Below are 14,930 nucleotides of genomic sequence, written 5' to 3'. Positions count from 1 at the left end.
AGAAGCCACTCTGCCAGTGCTGAGTGCACCACCGTCACCAGGAGAGCCCAGGGGCACGTTCTCTTGTAGCACAGCTGACAGTCGTGCCTTGAGGTTGAGTTTCTCTGAGTGCTGAGAATCATCCGGGGAGAAGGGTATTCTGAAGTCCCAGTAGGCAAGATCTGTAGGGTGGGGCACTTCCTCAGGCAGCTTACAAGGGTTGCCCATTCATGGGTTGGATACTAGAAGCTCCCGGGCTGGCTTTGAGGCTCCGAGTCCAGATCCTGCCTGGTCCACTCTGGATTCAGGGGTACATGCTCTGGAATGTTGGCTGGAATACCGAAAATCATGTATTATTTTTTATTGCGTTAATCTTTTTGTGTGTGATGGGAACCAGATTCCATCTAATGTGTTCAGTTCCATGCTAAAAACATCTTTAATCTGACATTAATTGAATCCTAGCATACAAAGCACAGGCATGTCTATTTGAGAAAAAAAAAATCCACAGTGCTCTTTTAAATCAAGAACGTAACAATTGGCTTTCCCCCCCTCCTCTAGCAAGATAACAGGGAGATGTTCCGAAGCGTTCGGCACATGATCTACGACCTTATTGAGTGGCGATCGCAAATTCTTTCTGGAACTCTGCCCCAGGATGAGCTCAAAGAGCTGAAGAAGAAGATCACTGCCAAAATTGATTATGGAAACAGGTTGGTTTATTTGAAAGATGATTTCATGCTTCAATTATCCATTATAATAACATCACCATAAGCCTTGAGGAGACTGAAATCCTATCTTATGATAAAACAAAATTTCTAACATCAAAATAATGGCATGGTCATCATTTTAAAAAAGATGAGGTATTTTCTTTTGGATCCTGAAGATCAGGAGTTTTCTGAGTCATTGTTGAAATGTATTCTATTCAAGGAGATGGGCCTGGGGTACCTGTTATTGTCACTCTTCCAGAGGGGACCCCACAATGATTCCCCCTGACAAGGAACTTTTCCTTTCTGTTGACAGTAATTGACCTTGAGTCCAGACATGGGGGTACTTTGTGTGGTAACAAGCACCAGGTTTCTTTCTGTGCAATTCTATGTTCTGAAAGTTGGAAGGGACATCGAAGGGTGCCTTAAAACTTGTCACCAGTGTAGGGATGCCAGACTTGGTGAACGAAATACAGCCAGCTAGTCTCTTCTCTTCTCTGTCATGCTGTGTGCGATTGAATTTGCTTCTTGCCATGTCTTCTCACAAGACTTTCAGGATTGAGTGATTCTGGCCGAGAAACAAAAGCAGAATCATCCCATTTCCCAGTGGATTTGAATGAAAACTGGTAATAAAGTCAGGTGCAACTCCAAGAGAAGATATTGGAGAAGAACCAAGCTGGGTCTGTAAGGAGCCTGGCACACGAGGTGGCACGCGTTTATGCTGTCTCGAGGTCCCTTGCATCTTGCCATATCACTCTGAGAACATCACTACTATCTGAACAGCTGGATGTGTTTTATTGGGAAAATCATTTTTCTCTTTGTGTCAGTTTTTCTGCACTAGTTCTTTGGTTTAGTAATACACACAGGAGACCTTTTATTGGGGAAAAAAAACACAGCCAGCTAAATTTGCATTTCTGATATAAACAACTCATAATTGTTTTACAGAAGTATGTCTCATGCGAAAGTTGCCATCTACAGCAGGGCGCTGCCCAGCTCTGCCTTTAGCAGTGGTGCATTCATTGTCCCACAGAGGTGCGTGTTCTAGTGTTGGCACGCATTTCTGACACACAGTCATCCCAGTTCTCCCAGGTTCTGAAAGCAGAATGAGGCCACCCCCTTTTCTACTGGATAATGATTTCATTGTTCATATAATGTCCAAGCTGCAAGAAGCCTTAAAAAGTGTCTGGTTACAGAACCCCCAAATGCTGATCTATATCAGAATTGCTTGTAAAGCTTTCAAAATACAGAATCCTGGGACCCTTAAGATCCTGATTGCTGATGTCTGGAATGCTGGCTAGAAATCCCAGTCTTTAAAAATAGACTTGGACCGTGGTGGACAGCAGATTGGGAAACTACTGGTTTAGTCCAACCCCCTCATTTTACACATTAGAACATTAAGCTCAGAAAATAGGAGAGGTTTGCCCCCAGCCATTCAGCTGAAGGGAGGCTTGGAAAAACTAAAGTGTTTTGTAAAATCAGAATTATAAACAGTTTTGCTTCTTGGTAATTCAGGCTTTCAAGTGTGAAAAGTTTTTTAAAAGCTACGTTATTAGTAAGATGTAGTGTTTGGATTAGGAAAGGCCGTAGAAGGCTTCCCCCCACCCCCAACCCCCACCCTCCTGCCCCAGAAAGCTAGAGACTTCTGGGTATAGGATATTAAGTATTGTTGCAGTGAAACCCATTTCATGTCCACCTGCCTGAAAAAACCAAACTTTTGGAACTTGATTTTATTTTCTGTTGGAGTATCATATTTTGAATTTATGTCCAGAAACCCAGCTGCTTAATTTGGCCACTGGAAGCCAAAATACATTATGTCATGGGACAATCTAGTTAAGAAAGGAAGTATTTCCAAACATAATTTACTACTTTCATAGGAAATGTGGTCCTTAACAAGACAGGTTTTTGCCCAAGGAACTCAAATCTACTCCATAATTTCTCTAAAGCTGAACACTCTGTGCATATCTTTCTAGTTCCTTCTTCAGAAGACAAAATAATAAAAAATAAAATCACTGTGTCAAAAGCTGGATTTTAAAATGGTTTCTGGGAGACATTTGAGAATGTGATTAAGGCCATAGAAAATGCACATACACACACACATACACACACACACAATTTTGCACATAATTTCAGGAGGTTTCCACCCCTTCTTTTTTCAGAGGTGCTTTGGGCTTCCATGGACTTAGTTTCTGTTGCTGTTAGAGTATCTTGCTCTGCACCTTCCCACTGGGAGTTCAGTCTGGATTCAGAACCACCTGCGCACCGACTGCTGAGAACACACGTAGCATGGTTGGTGGCACACAGATCCCTGGAAGGCCACTTCCTGCGGCAGTTTCCCGGTGACATTCTGGAAAGAGCATGGGCTCTGCCATGAGAGGGTTCTGGCTCAGAATCCAGGCTCTGGGATCTTTAGATGTTTCTCTGAGCTTAGGTTTCCTCCTTTGTGAATTGGGTCTGACCATCTGTCCTGGCAGGACTGAGGTACATGGCAGGAGGTACACAGCAGGCTGGGGCACGGCCATCACCTCCACTTCTCAGCCAGCCTCATTCTGTGTGACCTGTAGCATCTTCTGGCCAGTCTTCCTAAAGCGGGGTTCTTTGTAGCTCCGCCCACACCATATCTGGCCCTGCCCGCTTCGGAACGGATCCCATTTCATTAGCATTGACTCCGCCCACACCGGCACTGACTCCTCCCAGGGGGTGAGCAGTGATATTTTAAGAGGGAGGGGCTTTACCTAATGGGTGACTTTTGTTACAAAGACAGCTAATAAGAGCTTAAAAGGTTGAAAAAAAGTTTCTGTACCTCTTGAAATCCCCCACAATCATTACAACCACTGAGGCTCTTTTCCTGCAAAGGGAAATGCCTCTATTTGGTTAAAAGCCGGTTTACCCTCCGGCTGCTGACAGGCGCAGGTGGTCCTGCCTCACCATCAGCGAGTTTGCTCAATACATATTAGAAGGAAAAGAATGAAGTGTTTGTGATTGCCTTACACAAACAGTGCGGTGGTCCAGCACGATTCACAAGACTCACCCTCTCCACAGCATCAGGCTCATTCACACACAGCTCTAAGGCGTGTGACCTTCGGAGGAGAGAAGTCGGAGATCAGTTTGTCTACATGGAGGCCCTGTTGCCAAGTTCACTTTCTTCTTCAACTTGTAACTGTTAAAGACATTCTCTAATTGAAATTTATCTTTATTTCAGAAGATGTTTTCCTTTGTCGTATGGTTAAAAAAAAGTAAAAATTTCCTTCTATAGACTTGTTAATATCAGGAAGAAAAATCCCAGAGGCGAAGTATCAGGCATCTGTGGTTATCAGCCTCATGTCTTATGAAAAGGAAACCAGAACACACCACTGTAGCACAACTCTTTGTTTCTTTCTTTATATAATTGCCTTTGTTTTTTCTTTAAATAAAAATTGTGAAAATCACGTAACAATTTCATTGGATTTGGGGAAACAGAATGTTGCCATAAATCATTTTCGGAGATAGATGGACAGATTTCTTAGGCAGATGCTTGTGTTTTAAGTTGGCTACCACGTTTAGCCATCTGCCCAGAAAGTTGCTCAACATCACTGTGGATGACTTCCATATGTTCCATGTTGAAACTGTAGAACATCTTCATCTGAAATCTTTTGATGGGCTAATTAAGGGATTAGAACTGACTCTAGGTAGAAGGAAAGTAGGGCAGTGGAACCTGCTGGAGACAGTGGTGAGGAAATGGAGTGGTGGGTGCGCCTCTGCTCCAGTTTTTCCTCCCTCCCACCTCTTCCCAGCCACCAACTGTGTATATTTGGGCATATAGGTGTGCATGTGACTGTATACACACACACGCACACACACACATGCACACCCTAGTATATACATAGCATGTGTGTGCTTTAAACTGTCCATACAGTTCACATAGTAATTAGCAACATACATGGCATTTGGACTTTGTTGACCTGTAAGACAAACTCACTATGGCAATGGAAGTAAAAATTGAATTTTTTTTTTTTAATTCCAAGGGCGTACATTTTAAGTTAAAGAAGGTAGTATAACCTTGCAGAGTTGTGCTCCCTCTTATTGTGTAAGTGACCTTGACTTTCTGTGATGTTTTCATCTGCTCAGTTGCTGGGACTGAAGTTTGTTAGAGAATTCACAGCCCTTCGGTTGCAAAGATCCGAATTCTTGTTGTTCTAGAATCCTTGATTTGGACTTGGTGGTGAGAGATGAAGACGGGAACATCCTGGATCCAGAACTAACTAGCACGATTAGTCTTTTCAGAGCTCATGAAGTAGCTTCTAAACAAGTGGAGGAAAGATTACAAGAAGAAAAAGTAAGTTCAACTCTCTGTAATAGGCTATTTACATACGCAGTACATTTTCTCAGTGGCAGTTCACAACATTAGTAAAACGTCACCAGTGAAGCTCAGAATTTGCACCAAAAAGGACCTGAAAAGGCATGACCACACAGTATATTCCATGCAGTGATGGATGGAATGGAGCTCAGTGTCCAAACATGCTGCTGATGACCTGAAAGAATTTCATCCTTTGAGGGGCGTGTGCTTCAGCTCAGGGGGCAGGATTTTAATGACATTGACTTTGTGGTCTTAGCTCATGGGAAACAATACTCGATTCTGCGTTTCCTCTTTGATAGGAGTAGGAGAGTGACATATCTAAGCTCAATGATCTTATTTGCACAGCAGAAATAGAGATGAGAGGTAGAGAACAAATGTATGGCTACCAAGGGGGAAGGGGGAGAGGGTGGGAGGAATTGGGAGGTTGGGATTGACACATATACACTATTGATACTACATATAAAATAGACAACTGATGAGAACATACTGTGTAGCACAGGGAACTCTACTTAATGCACTGTGGTGACCTAAATGGGAAGGAAATCCAAAAAAGAGGGGATATATGTATATGTCTAGCTGATTCATTTTGCTGTACAGCAGAAACTAACACAACATTGTAAAGCAGCTATATATACTCCAATAAAAATTAATTAAAAAAATAAGCTCAATGAGGGACGGGAACATGTATCTTACTGATCTTTTTCATCTTCCATGGCCTTTAATGGTGTCCTGTATGTAGTCAATATTCATAGCATGATTTTCTGATTGAGCCGTCCATTCATTCAGCAAATACTGAGCATCTCAGGGTGCCAGGTACTGAGGCCAGAGTGATGAATGACACAGAGATGTCCTCAGAGCATTTGATCTAATGGGAGAACCAAAAATTAAACAGGCAACTCCACATGTAGTCTCTATTCTGATTCACTTACTGGACCCCTGAGTGTTTTGTATCTGAAGAAAATACTCGCTATGAGCTGAGTGTCATGGGATTGGGACCATTGCACAGGGCACTGTTATTTTCATTTGGGTGCGTGCCTGTGATGAGATTGTCAGGTGAGGACAAGGAAGACACTGCATGAGGGGCTTTGCCGTGTTGTGGCGGCTAGTTTCACATGATTTTCTGTTCTGCAGGGAATGAACAGAGCAAGGGGTAGCCGTGGGTGTCGCTCATGTAGACTTTCTGTTTTATTGTTTTATTTCCACTGACAGTCTCAAAAGCAGAACATAGACATTAACAGACAAGCCAAGTTTGCTGCCACCCCTTCTCTGGCCTTGTTTGTCAACCTCAAAAATGTGGTTTGTAAAATAGGAGAAGATGCCGAAGTGCTCATGTCTCTGTATGACCCTGTGGAGTCCAAGTTCATCAGGTCAGTGACGTTCCCTGGCTGCTGTCTTTCCTCTTTGGTTACTGTTGGGAAAATGGCCTCAGAACCACCGCAAAATCTCACTCCCTCAGGGAGCCCTTGGGGTGATCAGCCGGCCAGACATCCCCCAGGTAGCTGAACTGTGGGTCAGGGTCAGCTTTCCTGCATGTATGTGGATAGTTGTAGTCTTGTAATGTTTTAAGGACCTGGCAACCACAGATTGAAGTAATGCTTCCTGTGTTGTCTTTATAGGTTGTTTTGTTTGTGGCCCTCCCCACCCCCACCCAATAACCCTCTTGTCTTAATCTTGCTTTTCCGAGCCTTGGTTCTCTGTGAATGTCATTTCTGGACCTTTGACCTACTGTTACTTCTCCAAGATGATTGGCTGGGATACAGTGTCTAGAATGGCATCTGCTTTGTAAAGGCTCAAAGAATATTTGTTGACTAAAATATTGTAAATCCCGTCTCTGCCATGTCTGTCCTTTCTCATGTGCTGTCTTCCCCAGTTCTTGTTTTTGTTCCTCAGTATAACTTTCTCTCTGTCCAGATGGAAAAAGTACGGTTTAAATAGTGTGTGAAGTGTGTGTGTGTGTGTGTGTGTGTGTGTGTGTGTGTGTGTTTAAAATTCCAGAATCTTTCCTCATATTACTGAAAATTTTAAAACTTAGTATATGACAGAAAACAGAACAAATTTCATTGCCACTTCCGATAAGACTTTATTTCTTCTTGTCATAGGATTCAATATATATTTTTAGGTCGTATTTGGTTTGTGTCAGGCTCTGAAATAATCATGCAGTTTTACTTTATACTGTAAATGAATGAATGGTGAATGTGAGGCTATAGTCATTTCAGATGAACAAATATGCTTTTAATAATAAACTTTTAACATATCCACACTACTCTGTATAAAATAGATAGGCAATAAGGACCTGCTGAAAGCACAGGGAATTATATGCAATGTTTTGTAGTAACCTATGATGGAAAAGAATCTGAAAAATAATATATATATGTGTAACTGAATTACTGTACTGTACACCTGAAACTAACACAACCTTGTAAATTAATTTCAATTTTAAAGAATGCTTTAAAAATTAACAAAAACTTTGAAATGCCATGTGCAAATAGTTCCTTTGCAATTATGACCCTGAACATCCAAAATTATAATCTCAAAGATTTTGGGTAGGCAGTGCTTGAGTGCTGTCCTGTATGGAAATTACTTATATGTTAATGGTAGAGCAAATCTATCTGATGTGGTTGATATTTCTGAACCCATAGAGTTGTCTGTACAGTAGACCTCTGTGGTATTAATTAAAAGTCAGTGTGGATGTACATTTGGTACCCTGTTCTATTTGGAAAATTAATTTGCTTTTATTTCTTTTTTTCAAGTGAAAACTACCTGGTTCGCTGGTCAAGTTCAGGATTGCCTAAAGATATAGACAGATTACACAATTTGCGAGCTGTTTTCACTGTAAGTGCGTCCAAAGATGTTCATTTGAATTTCTCACCATCCTAATGACTATTTTTCGTGACCCCCGTCTGACTTCTCACCGCACTAGAGCATGGGGCCTTGGCATGCCTGTAATACTTGTTAATTTCACATAATAACAGAACTGCCCAGAAATCTTCGGGGTCTCTAGCTACCCTTAGAATCCCCACGACAAAGAGGTACTCCATTATGTCGAGTATGTCTCTCAAACTTGGATCTTAAATGCATTTAATGCTAATTGACTTTTGCGATTCAGCTCCTTTTTGTCTTGTGAATAACTTATTAAAATGCTAAAAACTGGTTGGAGAAGAGAGTCGCAATCCATCTTTCTACTGTCTGTTTCAATTGAACCTGCCTTGAGTAATGGTTCTGCAAAATAATTTATGGAAATTAATATTTCTAGGACCTCGGAAGCAAAGACCTGAAAAGGGAGAAAATCAGTTTTGTGTGTCAGATTGTTCGAGTGGGTCGCATGGAGCAGAGGGACAACAACACGAGGAAGCTGACCTCAGGCTTGCGGCGGCCTTTCGGGGTGGCCGGTAATTCATTTCTTTCCTTTTCCTTAAGAGTTTCGAGATCATCGCCTTTGCTGTGAATACGAGCTGCCGTTGAATACTGGACAGTGGGCTGCTTGATTTATAAGCTTTTCTGTTGGAGAGAAAACAATAAATCTATTCATTCCTCTCCGTATGGCTTCAAGTCCACATGCAGCTCAGGATCTTGGCTCCAGAAGCTTCAGTCGCAAATCACATATTTGGTTTGAAGGTGGATTCTGTCTCCTGGAGGAGATCCTGACCCTCATCCTCATCCTGGAGGGAAACCAGTCACTGGAGGGTTGCACGCTTTCTGGACTTGGTGATTGATTGATTTAGGAGTGAATTTGCACAGAATGGTCAAGTGATGGAAAGGTGGAAGGAGAAGAAAGCCCGGAGAGGACAGAGTTCTCTTCAGATAGGGGCTTTGTATCCTGCAGACGTGTGCTCTGTTCTTGTTTTGTTTTTGGTGACAGCACAAGAAAAGGGAGACATGAGTTATCTCTGTGGAAGGGATAGGAAAGTGTCTCCAGGACGTCCTAATTAGTTGACCTCTTTCACTGTCACTCTCATTTTTCACAATTTGGGAAATGATTTTCTCTCACGATTTGGTGGCTGTGGTGGAGTTTCATTACGCAGCCCTCTATTTCTTCCTGTCCTTTTTGTGATTTGGGGGATTTATATAAATAGGTATGTGAGAAGATTCTTCCTTTTTGGTATATCACTGGATTTCTTTTATGAGCAGCGATGGAAGGATTCTTTACCTGGGCTGCCAGGAAACTCAGGGCTTAGCTTTGTTTAGTTTACTTTTGACACCTTTTAAATAGATTTTATTTTTAGAGCAGTTTTAGGTTCAGAGCAAACGCCAGCAGTGGGGCGAGGTGAGGAGGGGGAAGTGATCTCTTCCCTTCCACGTTCATCCCAGAGGGCTGGCTTTCCTGAGCTGTTGAGCTGCTGTGTCTCCGTAGATACCATGCAAGGACCTGAGCGTTTTGCTTATGTATTTCCCAACTTCCTCCTCCTATCTCTGCTCTGAGATGGAGGGAGGACATCTCATCGTGCAGTGTGGCCGTGTACATTTTGGGCACAAAAGGTAAATGCTTTAAGGCAGTGATTCTCCGCCCTGAGTGTATTTCTCATGTACACTTATACACTCATATACACAGTCTGGAGGGCTATTAAAACAAAACATATTCTTGCCCCGGTACGCAGTGCACATCCTTGAACTTCGATCTTTGTGTCCCTTCTGATGAACCCCTAGAAGCAGATGCTGTGCATCTTGGCCACCTGGATGCTTGGTGCCCAGTTGCTATGAGCAGGGTGTAGGGAGGTGTCACTGTGACCCTGCCCAGCCCCTCAGCCCTGCAGCTTGCTTCTCATCACTGTCTCCCTGGCTTCCTACCTGTGCTGACCAGCATCCTGACACCCCCTTCTTTCCACCCCCTGCATCGTGCGATGTTGTGTTTCTGGGTCTTTCAAGTCTTCCTCCATCACATACCCATGGTGACTACATACAGCTAGACTCTTGGGTTTCTTTTCTCGTCTTTTAAAGATTTATTTTATTATTTATTTTATTTTTGGCTACATTGGGTCTTCATTGCTGTGCATGGGCTTTCTCTAGTTGTGGTGAGCGGGGGCTATTCTTCGTTGCGGTGCGTGGGTTTCTCATTGCGGTGGCTTCTCTTATTGCGGATGGAGCAGAGGCTCTAGGCATGTGAGGGCTTCAGTAGTTTTGGCACATGGACTCAGTAGTTATGGCTTGTGGACTCCAGAGCGCAGGCTCAGTAGTTGTGGCACATGGGCTTAGCTGCTCCGTGGCATGTGGGATCTTCCCGGGCCAGGGATCGAACTCATGTCCCCTGTCTTGGCAGGCAGATTCTTAACCACTGCACCACCAGGGAAGCCCGACTCTTGGGTTTCTTAAGACGGGCTTTTGTACCTGAATATAGAAATGCTTGGGCTCTCGGTTTGGGGGTGATGTCCCCAAGTCCTCCACTTCCTCCTTTGGCAGCAGAGACCTTTGAATGCCCAAAGTCCGAATCACAGAACTTTCTTTGCCTGGGCCTGTGTGCTGAAGACCAGTGAGGGAAAGACATGGTGATGGGTGATTTAAATGCCTTCTCTGCTGAGCTTTGGGCTGGGGGCTCGAAGGGGCTGTCATTCCTAGGAAGTAGCAGAACTAAGGCTGCTAGTTCTAAGGTGCTGAAACCTAGGGTGTTTCTCGCTCACATGCTGCCTTCCTGCCAGTAGGTGCTGGGCCCCTGGACAAGACCAGGGCTAGAGATGGGGCTTTGACAAGGGAGCTGGACTATCAGGGAGACCCACAGTCAGCTGGTGGGATGAGTCCCAGAGAGAGAGAGGTCTGCGGACACAGGAAGGCTGCTCACTGTGAACTGGGCTGTGCAAGGTAGTCTCCTGGGTTCAGACTCATTTGTTCTGACCCATATGGAGCTGGTTGTCTAAGCTGCTGCTGCAGGTGCCGAAGGCTGATTGGACTTGGGCTGAGAAATGAACTTTATTTGATGTTTCAGAACTGGTGGCGAAGGTGTGGTCTTGGGCATATGACCATCTTTTTTTTTTTTTAAATATATTTATTTATATATTTATTGGCTGTGTTAGGTCTTCGTTGCTGTGCACGGGCTTTCTCTAGTTGCGGCGAGTGGGGGCTACTCTTTCTTACAGTGTGTGGGCTTCTCATTGCGGTGGCTTCTCTTGTTGCAGAGCATGGGCTCTAGAGTGCAGGCTCGGTAGTTGTGGCGCACGGGCTTAGTTGCTCCACGGCATGTGGGATCTTCCTGGACCAGGGCTTGAACCCACGTCCCCTGCATCGGCAGGCAGATTCTTAACCACTGTGCCTCGAGGGAAGTCCCATGAGCATCTTAATAATAGATTGGGTGCTTCTGTTCTGGTGCTACAGATCCCTTCCCCCTTTTTGGGGTGGGGGGAGGTGGTAGAAAGGGAAATGGTCCACTTTTTTTTGTTTGTTTTTTGGCCAGTGCTGCATGACATGCAGGATCTTAGTTCTCCAACCAGGGATCTAACCTGTGCCCGCTGCCGTGGAAGTGTGGAGTCTTCACCACTGAATTACCAGGGAATTTCCAGAAATTGTACACAGTTTTAATATTTCATTGTATGTCATTCGCGAAGGGATTGTGCAAAAGGAAATAAACAGGGACGTGTTGCTCCCTTACCTGCAGTCGTGTGGAGGCTGAGCAGAGATACAGCACTTGTCCAGTGCCCCTGGGGCTATTCTTGGGGTTTCTCACTGTGTTGGTCTGAGCTGGGCATCGGAGATGTTCTAGCTACCAGATTTTGGGGCGCATTCATTCTTTGAGCCTTGTTTCCTTAACTGTATAGTAGGTAGGTGTGAGGATTAACTGTCAAGTGTTTCTCGAAACAGTGTCCACGGATGCCAGCATGGGGTGGGTAAACGAGCCACTTTATGACTGTTTCCCTATGTGGGGCCGTGTAGTGGCTGATGTGAGGCTTCAGCACAGTGCTGTCCAGTATGGTTGCCCTGCCACATGTGACTATTTGGGCGTAAATGAATGAAATCAAAGTACAAATTCATTTCCTCCATCACACTTGCCGCATTTCAGATGCTCCTCGGGATAGAACATTTCCTCATCACACGAAGTTCTGTTGGCAAATGCAACTCAGTCATTGCCAGTTGGATACGAGGCAAAGGAATGTGTGAAATGGAACTCCACTATTTAAACCTCAACCCCATTTGGGCTGGTGTTTTCAGATCACTTAATTGGTCTTTCAAACGTGGAAGTACTTTAAACTTGAACATAAAATCATTCCACCAGACAGTGTATGCTCGTTTTTGGTCAGAAGACATGCTGCTGTTTGTTTTCTATGATGATGGCATTTAAGCAAAACCCTCTCTGTTCTTTTCTTGTCCTCAGTGATGGATGTAACAGATATAATAAGTGGAAAAGTGGACGATGAAGAGAAACAGCACTTCATTCCCTTTCAGTCGTAAGTACGGGGCAGGCAAAGTACTTAGCCAGATACAATATGGAAAATGGATGTTTGTAATAATTATCTTTGTAATTCAGTTTCTAAACTTAGCACAAATAGGAACTGATGATTTTATAATAGTGAAACATTTGTTCAGTCACTGCTCTAGTGCAGGGCATTCTTGTAGTTGCAAGAAACCTGGGTTAAATGTTATGGTCTTGCAAATAGAAGATTTTACATGTGATCCCTAACATGCCTTATCCTGTAGGACACACAGAATTACAGTTCCACTCTAAGCATGAATGTTTCTTTACACCATTGATTTATTCTAGTAGTGACTCAAATTTTCAAAATACGGTACTTTCAAATGCGTTACGGGAAGTTGCTGTCTTCAACGTAAAAAAAGCAAACCAAAAAAGAATGATTTCTTTTGTAGAGCGAGAAATAATATTTGTGATTTTTCTGTGTCTGGGGTTGCTTCGAGTGGACGATGTCTGTGCTTGCCATTTTTAGGGTTTGTCTAGTCCTGACCTGGTGTCGGTAGGGAGGTGTGGCGAGCTTGCAAGGCACTTGGAGGAGACTCATTAAGTTGATTCTCTGATTTGAAGGTAGTGCCCGTGGAAAAGGCTGAAAAAATTGGTGCTATTTCCCTGGAGATTAAAGCCAGAGGGCACCTGGATAATGGTCTGTAGTCCCTTCAAGGGCACTTGTGCACCTCACACAGAGGTGGAGAGAAAGGAGGAGGAATTAGAGTGGCTTAGGTTAATTGCAACAGGCGGCTTCCTCCTGGCGGTGTGAAATCTCAGAAGAGTAAGTGATGAATCGACGTGGGATGACCTGTCGTAGTGCCCTGCATTCTGTCTTTTCTCCTCATTTCTCTTTCTACTTAAGTGGTTCCAAGATTGAAAGAAATTTTATTTTAGACAGTTTGGGTTGTTTTCAGGTGTTGACTGAGAGGGTTTGGCGGCTGGTGACACTGGTGGGTGGTGGGAGGAGTCCTGTCTGGGGGTGGGGGGGGGTGGGGGAGGCAGGAGGTGGGAGGTGGTTTTCCTTTGCATCCCTGTCTTTGCACGACAGACCACGCCCTCAGCCCCGGGCTTGAGAACCACTTGTTCAAGGTGAAATAGAGTGGTTTCCTTTGCTGGCAGGTGATCTGGCCAGACAGCATCCCAAAGCATGGGTCAGCAGGGATTTAGAATAACAGAAAACCCTGCATTAATGTGCTTGAAATTGGGGTTCCCTTTTACATATGTCACCCCACAGCGGGAGGCAAAGTTTTTTTGTGCCTTCGTTGCTTTAGATTCATTCTTCTGTCCAACAATGTAACCACTAGCCACATGTGGCCATTTCAGTTCATGAAAATTAAGTAAAATTAAATATTTAATGCCTCCATCACACTAGTCCCATTTAAAGTCTTCAGTATGACGGGTGGCTGGTGGCTACCACCTTGGTCAGCGCAGGTAGAGAACATTCCCATCATTGTAGAACTTTCTATTGGAATGTGGTACTTTGGACTCACAGCTGGTGAGGAGAGTCACAAAAGGAGCTCAGTTCTGCAGAATCTAGAAGTTTCTTAAGTAAACAAGGGGAACATCATCTTGGAACATGGGAAGATACTGAGGTAATAAATAAAATACACCATTATAAAATGATAATAAGTTGCCCATGAGAAAAAAAATGCACCCCGGTGCTGTTTTGAATGCTGTTTTATGTATTAGACCTCAGAGTTTCTTGATGTCCAGATGTACCACTGCATTGAAAATACCTGTTGCCTACTAATGTCTTCTGGGAAAAGTCAAGGGGGAAAAGAAAACTTGGTTTATGGTTTGAAAAGTGAGGGGGGTTATTAGTTTTAGACTCACTAGTCAAGTAGGGCATAATCACCAGGACATGTTCATATGACCTACTCGAGATGGCATGCTGCCGCCATCTTTTTCTGTCTTCTAGCAAAATGTCCACTTTAAAAAATATCATTATGTGTTCAACTCTTACTGTAATTTGTGACTTCTTGCTCCATTAAAGGAAGACTAATATACAGTTTCATATGTTCAGTGTTAGAAGCAAAAGAGAAGCATGATTTTAATAGCAAAATAAGCAATGAAAGTAGTTCTTTGGGAAATGCCATGCTAATGAAACCCATTTTTTGCTCCATTAAAACTGATTTATTATATCATAGGATAAGTTTTAGGGAAGGAAGCCCAGTGTACATTTCTCTCTCTCTATCTATCTTTTTTAACTTGGGGAAGTAAATGAAAACAGCCCTCAGCTCTCTTGAGTAATGTGGGCTCCAGTGATGAATAGCTCTTGTCCTTCTTTCTAGAAATAATTTTAAACATTATTGCATGACGTATGTCTTCTTGCTCATTGCATAGTGTGCTTTACTGTGCTACATGGTATTTCTCTTTGCCCATGTCACTTGTTTGTATTTATTTCCTCGGTCCTAATGCAGCTTCTATTAAAAGCTCCTGATCTATGAGTCCCTAAAACATCGATGATTTACATTCATAATTGTGTCACAGTTTTACTCTTCAGACGTGGCACTTGTGTTCCCTGAAGATTATGCCATTC

The 14,930-nt window shown here is 43.4% G+C and overlaps 1 protein-coding gene across 4 annotated transcripts in view; it reads left to right on the top strand.

Moving 5' to 3' along the window:
• Positions 1-14,930, top strand: part of DOCK1 (dedicator of cytokinesis 1) — a 520,609-nt gene that overhangs the window by 68,981 nt on the left and 436,698 nt on the right. For all 4 annotated transcript variants that reach the window (XM_057736106.1, XM_057736108.1, XM_057736105.1 and 1 more), the window contains exons 6-11: positions 538-686; positions 4,857-4,992; positions 6,223-6,380; positions 7,764-7,845; positions 8,267-8,402; positions 12,308-12,380. In XM_057736106.1, the coding sequence (XP_057592089.1) occupies positions 538-686; positions 4,857-4,992; positions 6,223-6,380; positions 7,764-7,845; positions 8,267-8,402; positions 12,308-12,380 (734 nt within the window). The remainder of the gene's footprint in view (positions 1-537; positions 687-4,856; positions 4,993-6,222; positions 6,381-7,763; positions 7,846-8,266; positions 8,403-12,307; positions 12,381-14,930) is intronic.

This window comes from Hippopotamus amphibius, chromosome 5, assembly GCF_030028045.1.
Source record: "Hippopotamus amphibius kiboko isolate mHipAmp2 chromosome 5, mHipAmp2.hap2, whole genome shotgun sequence".
NCBI classification, from domain to species: Eukaryota; Metazoa; Chordata; class Mammalia; order Artiodactyla; family Hippopotamidae; genus Hippopotamus; species Hippopotamus amphibius.
This window is presented reverse-complemented; position numbering and strand designations above follow the sequence as displayed.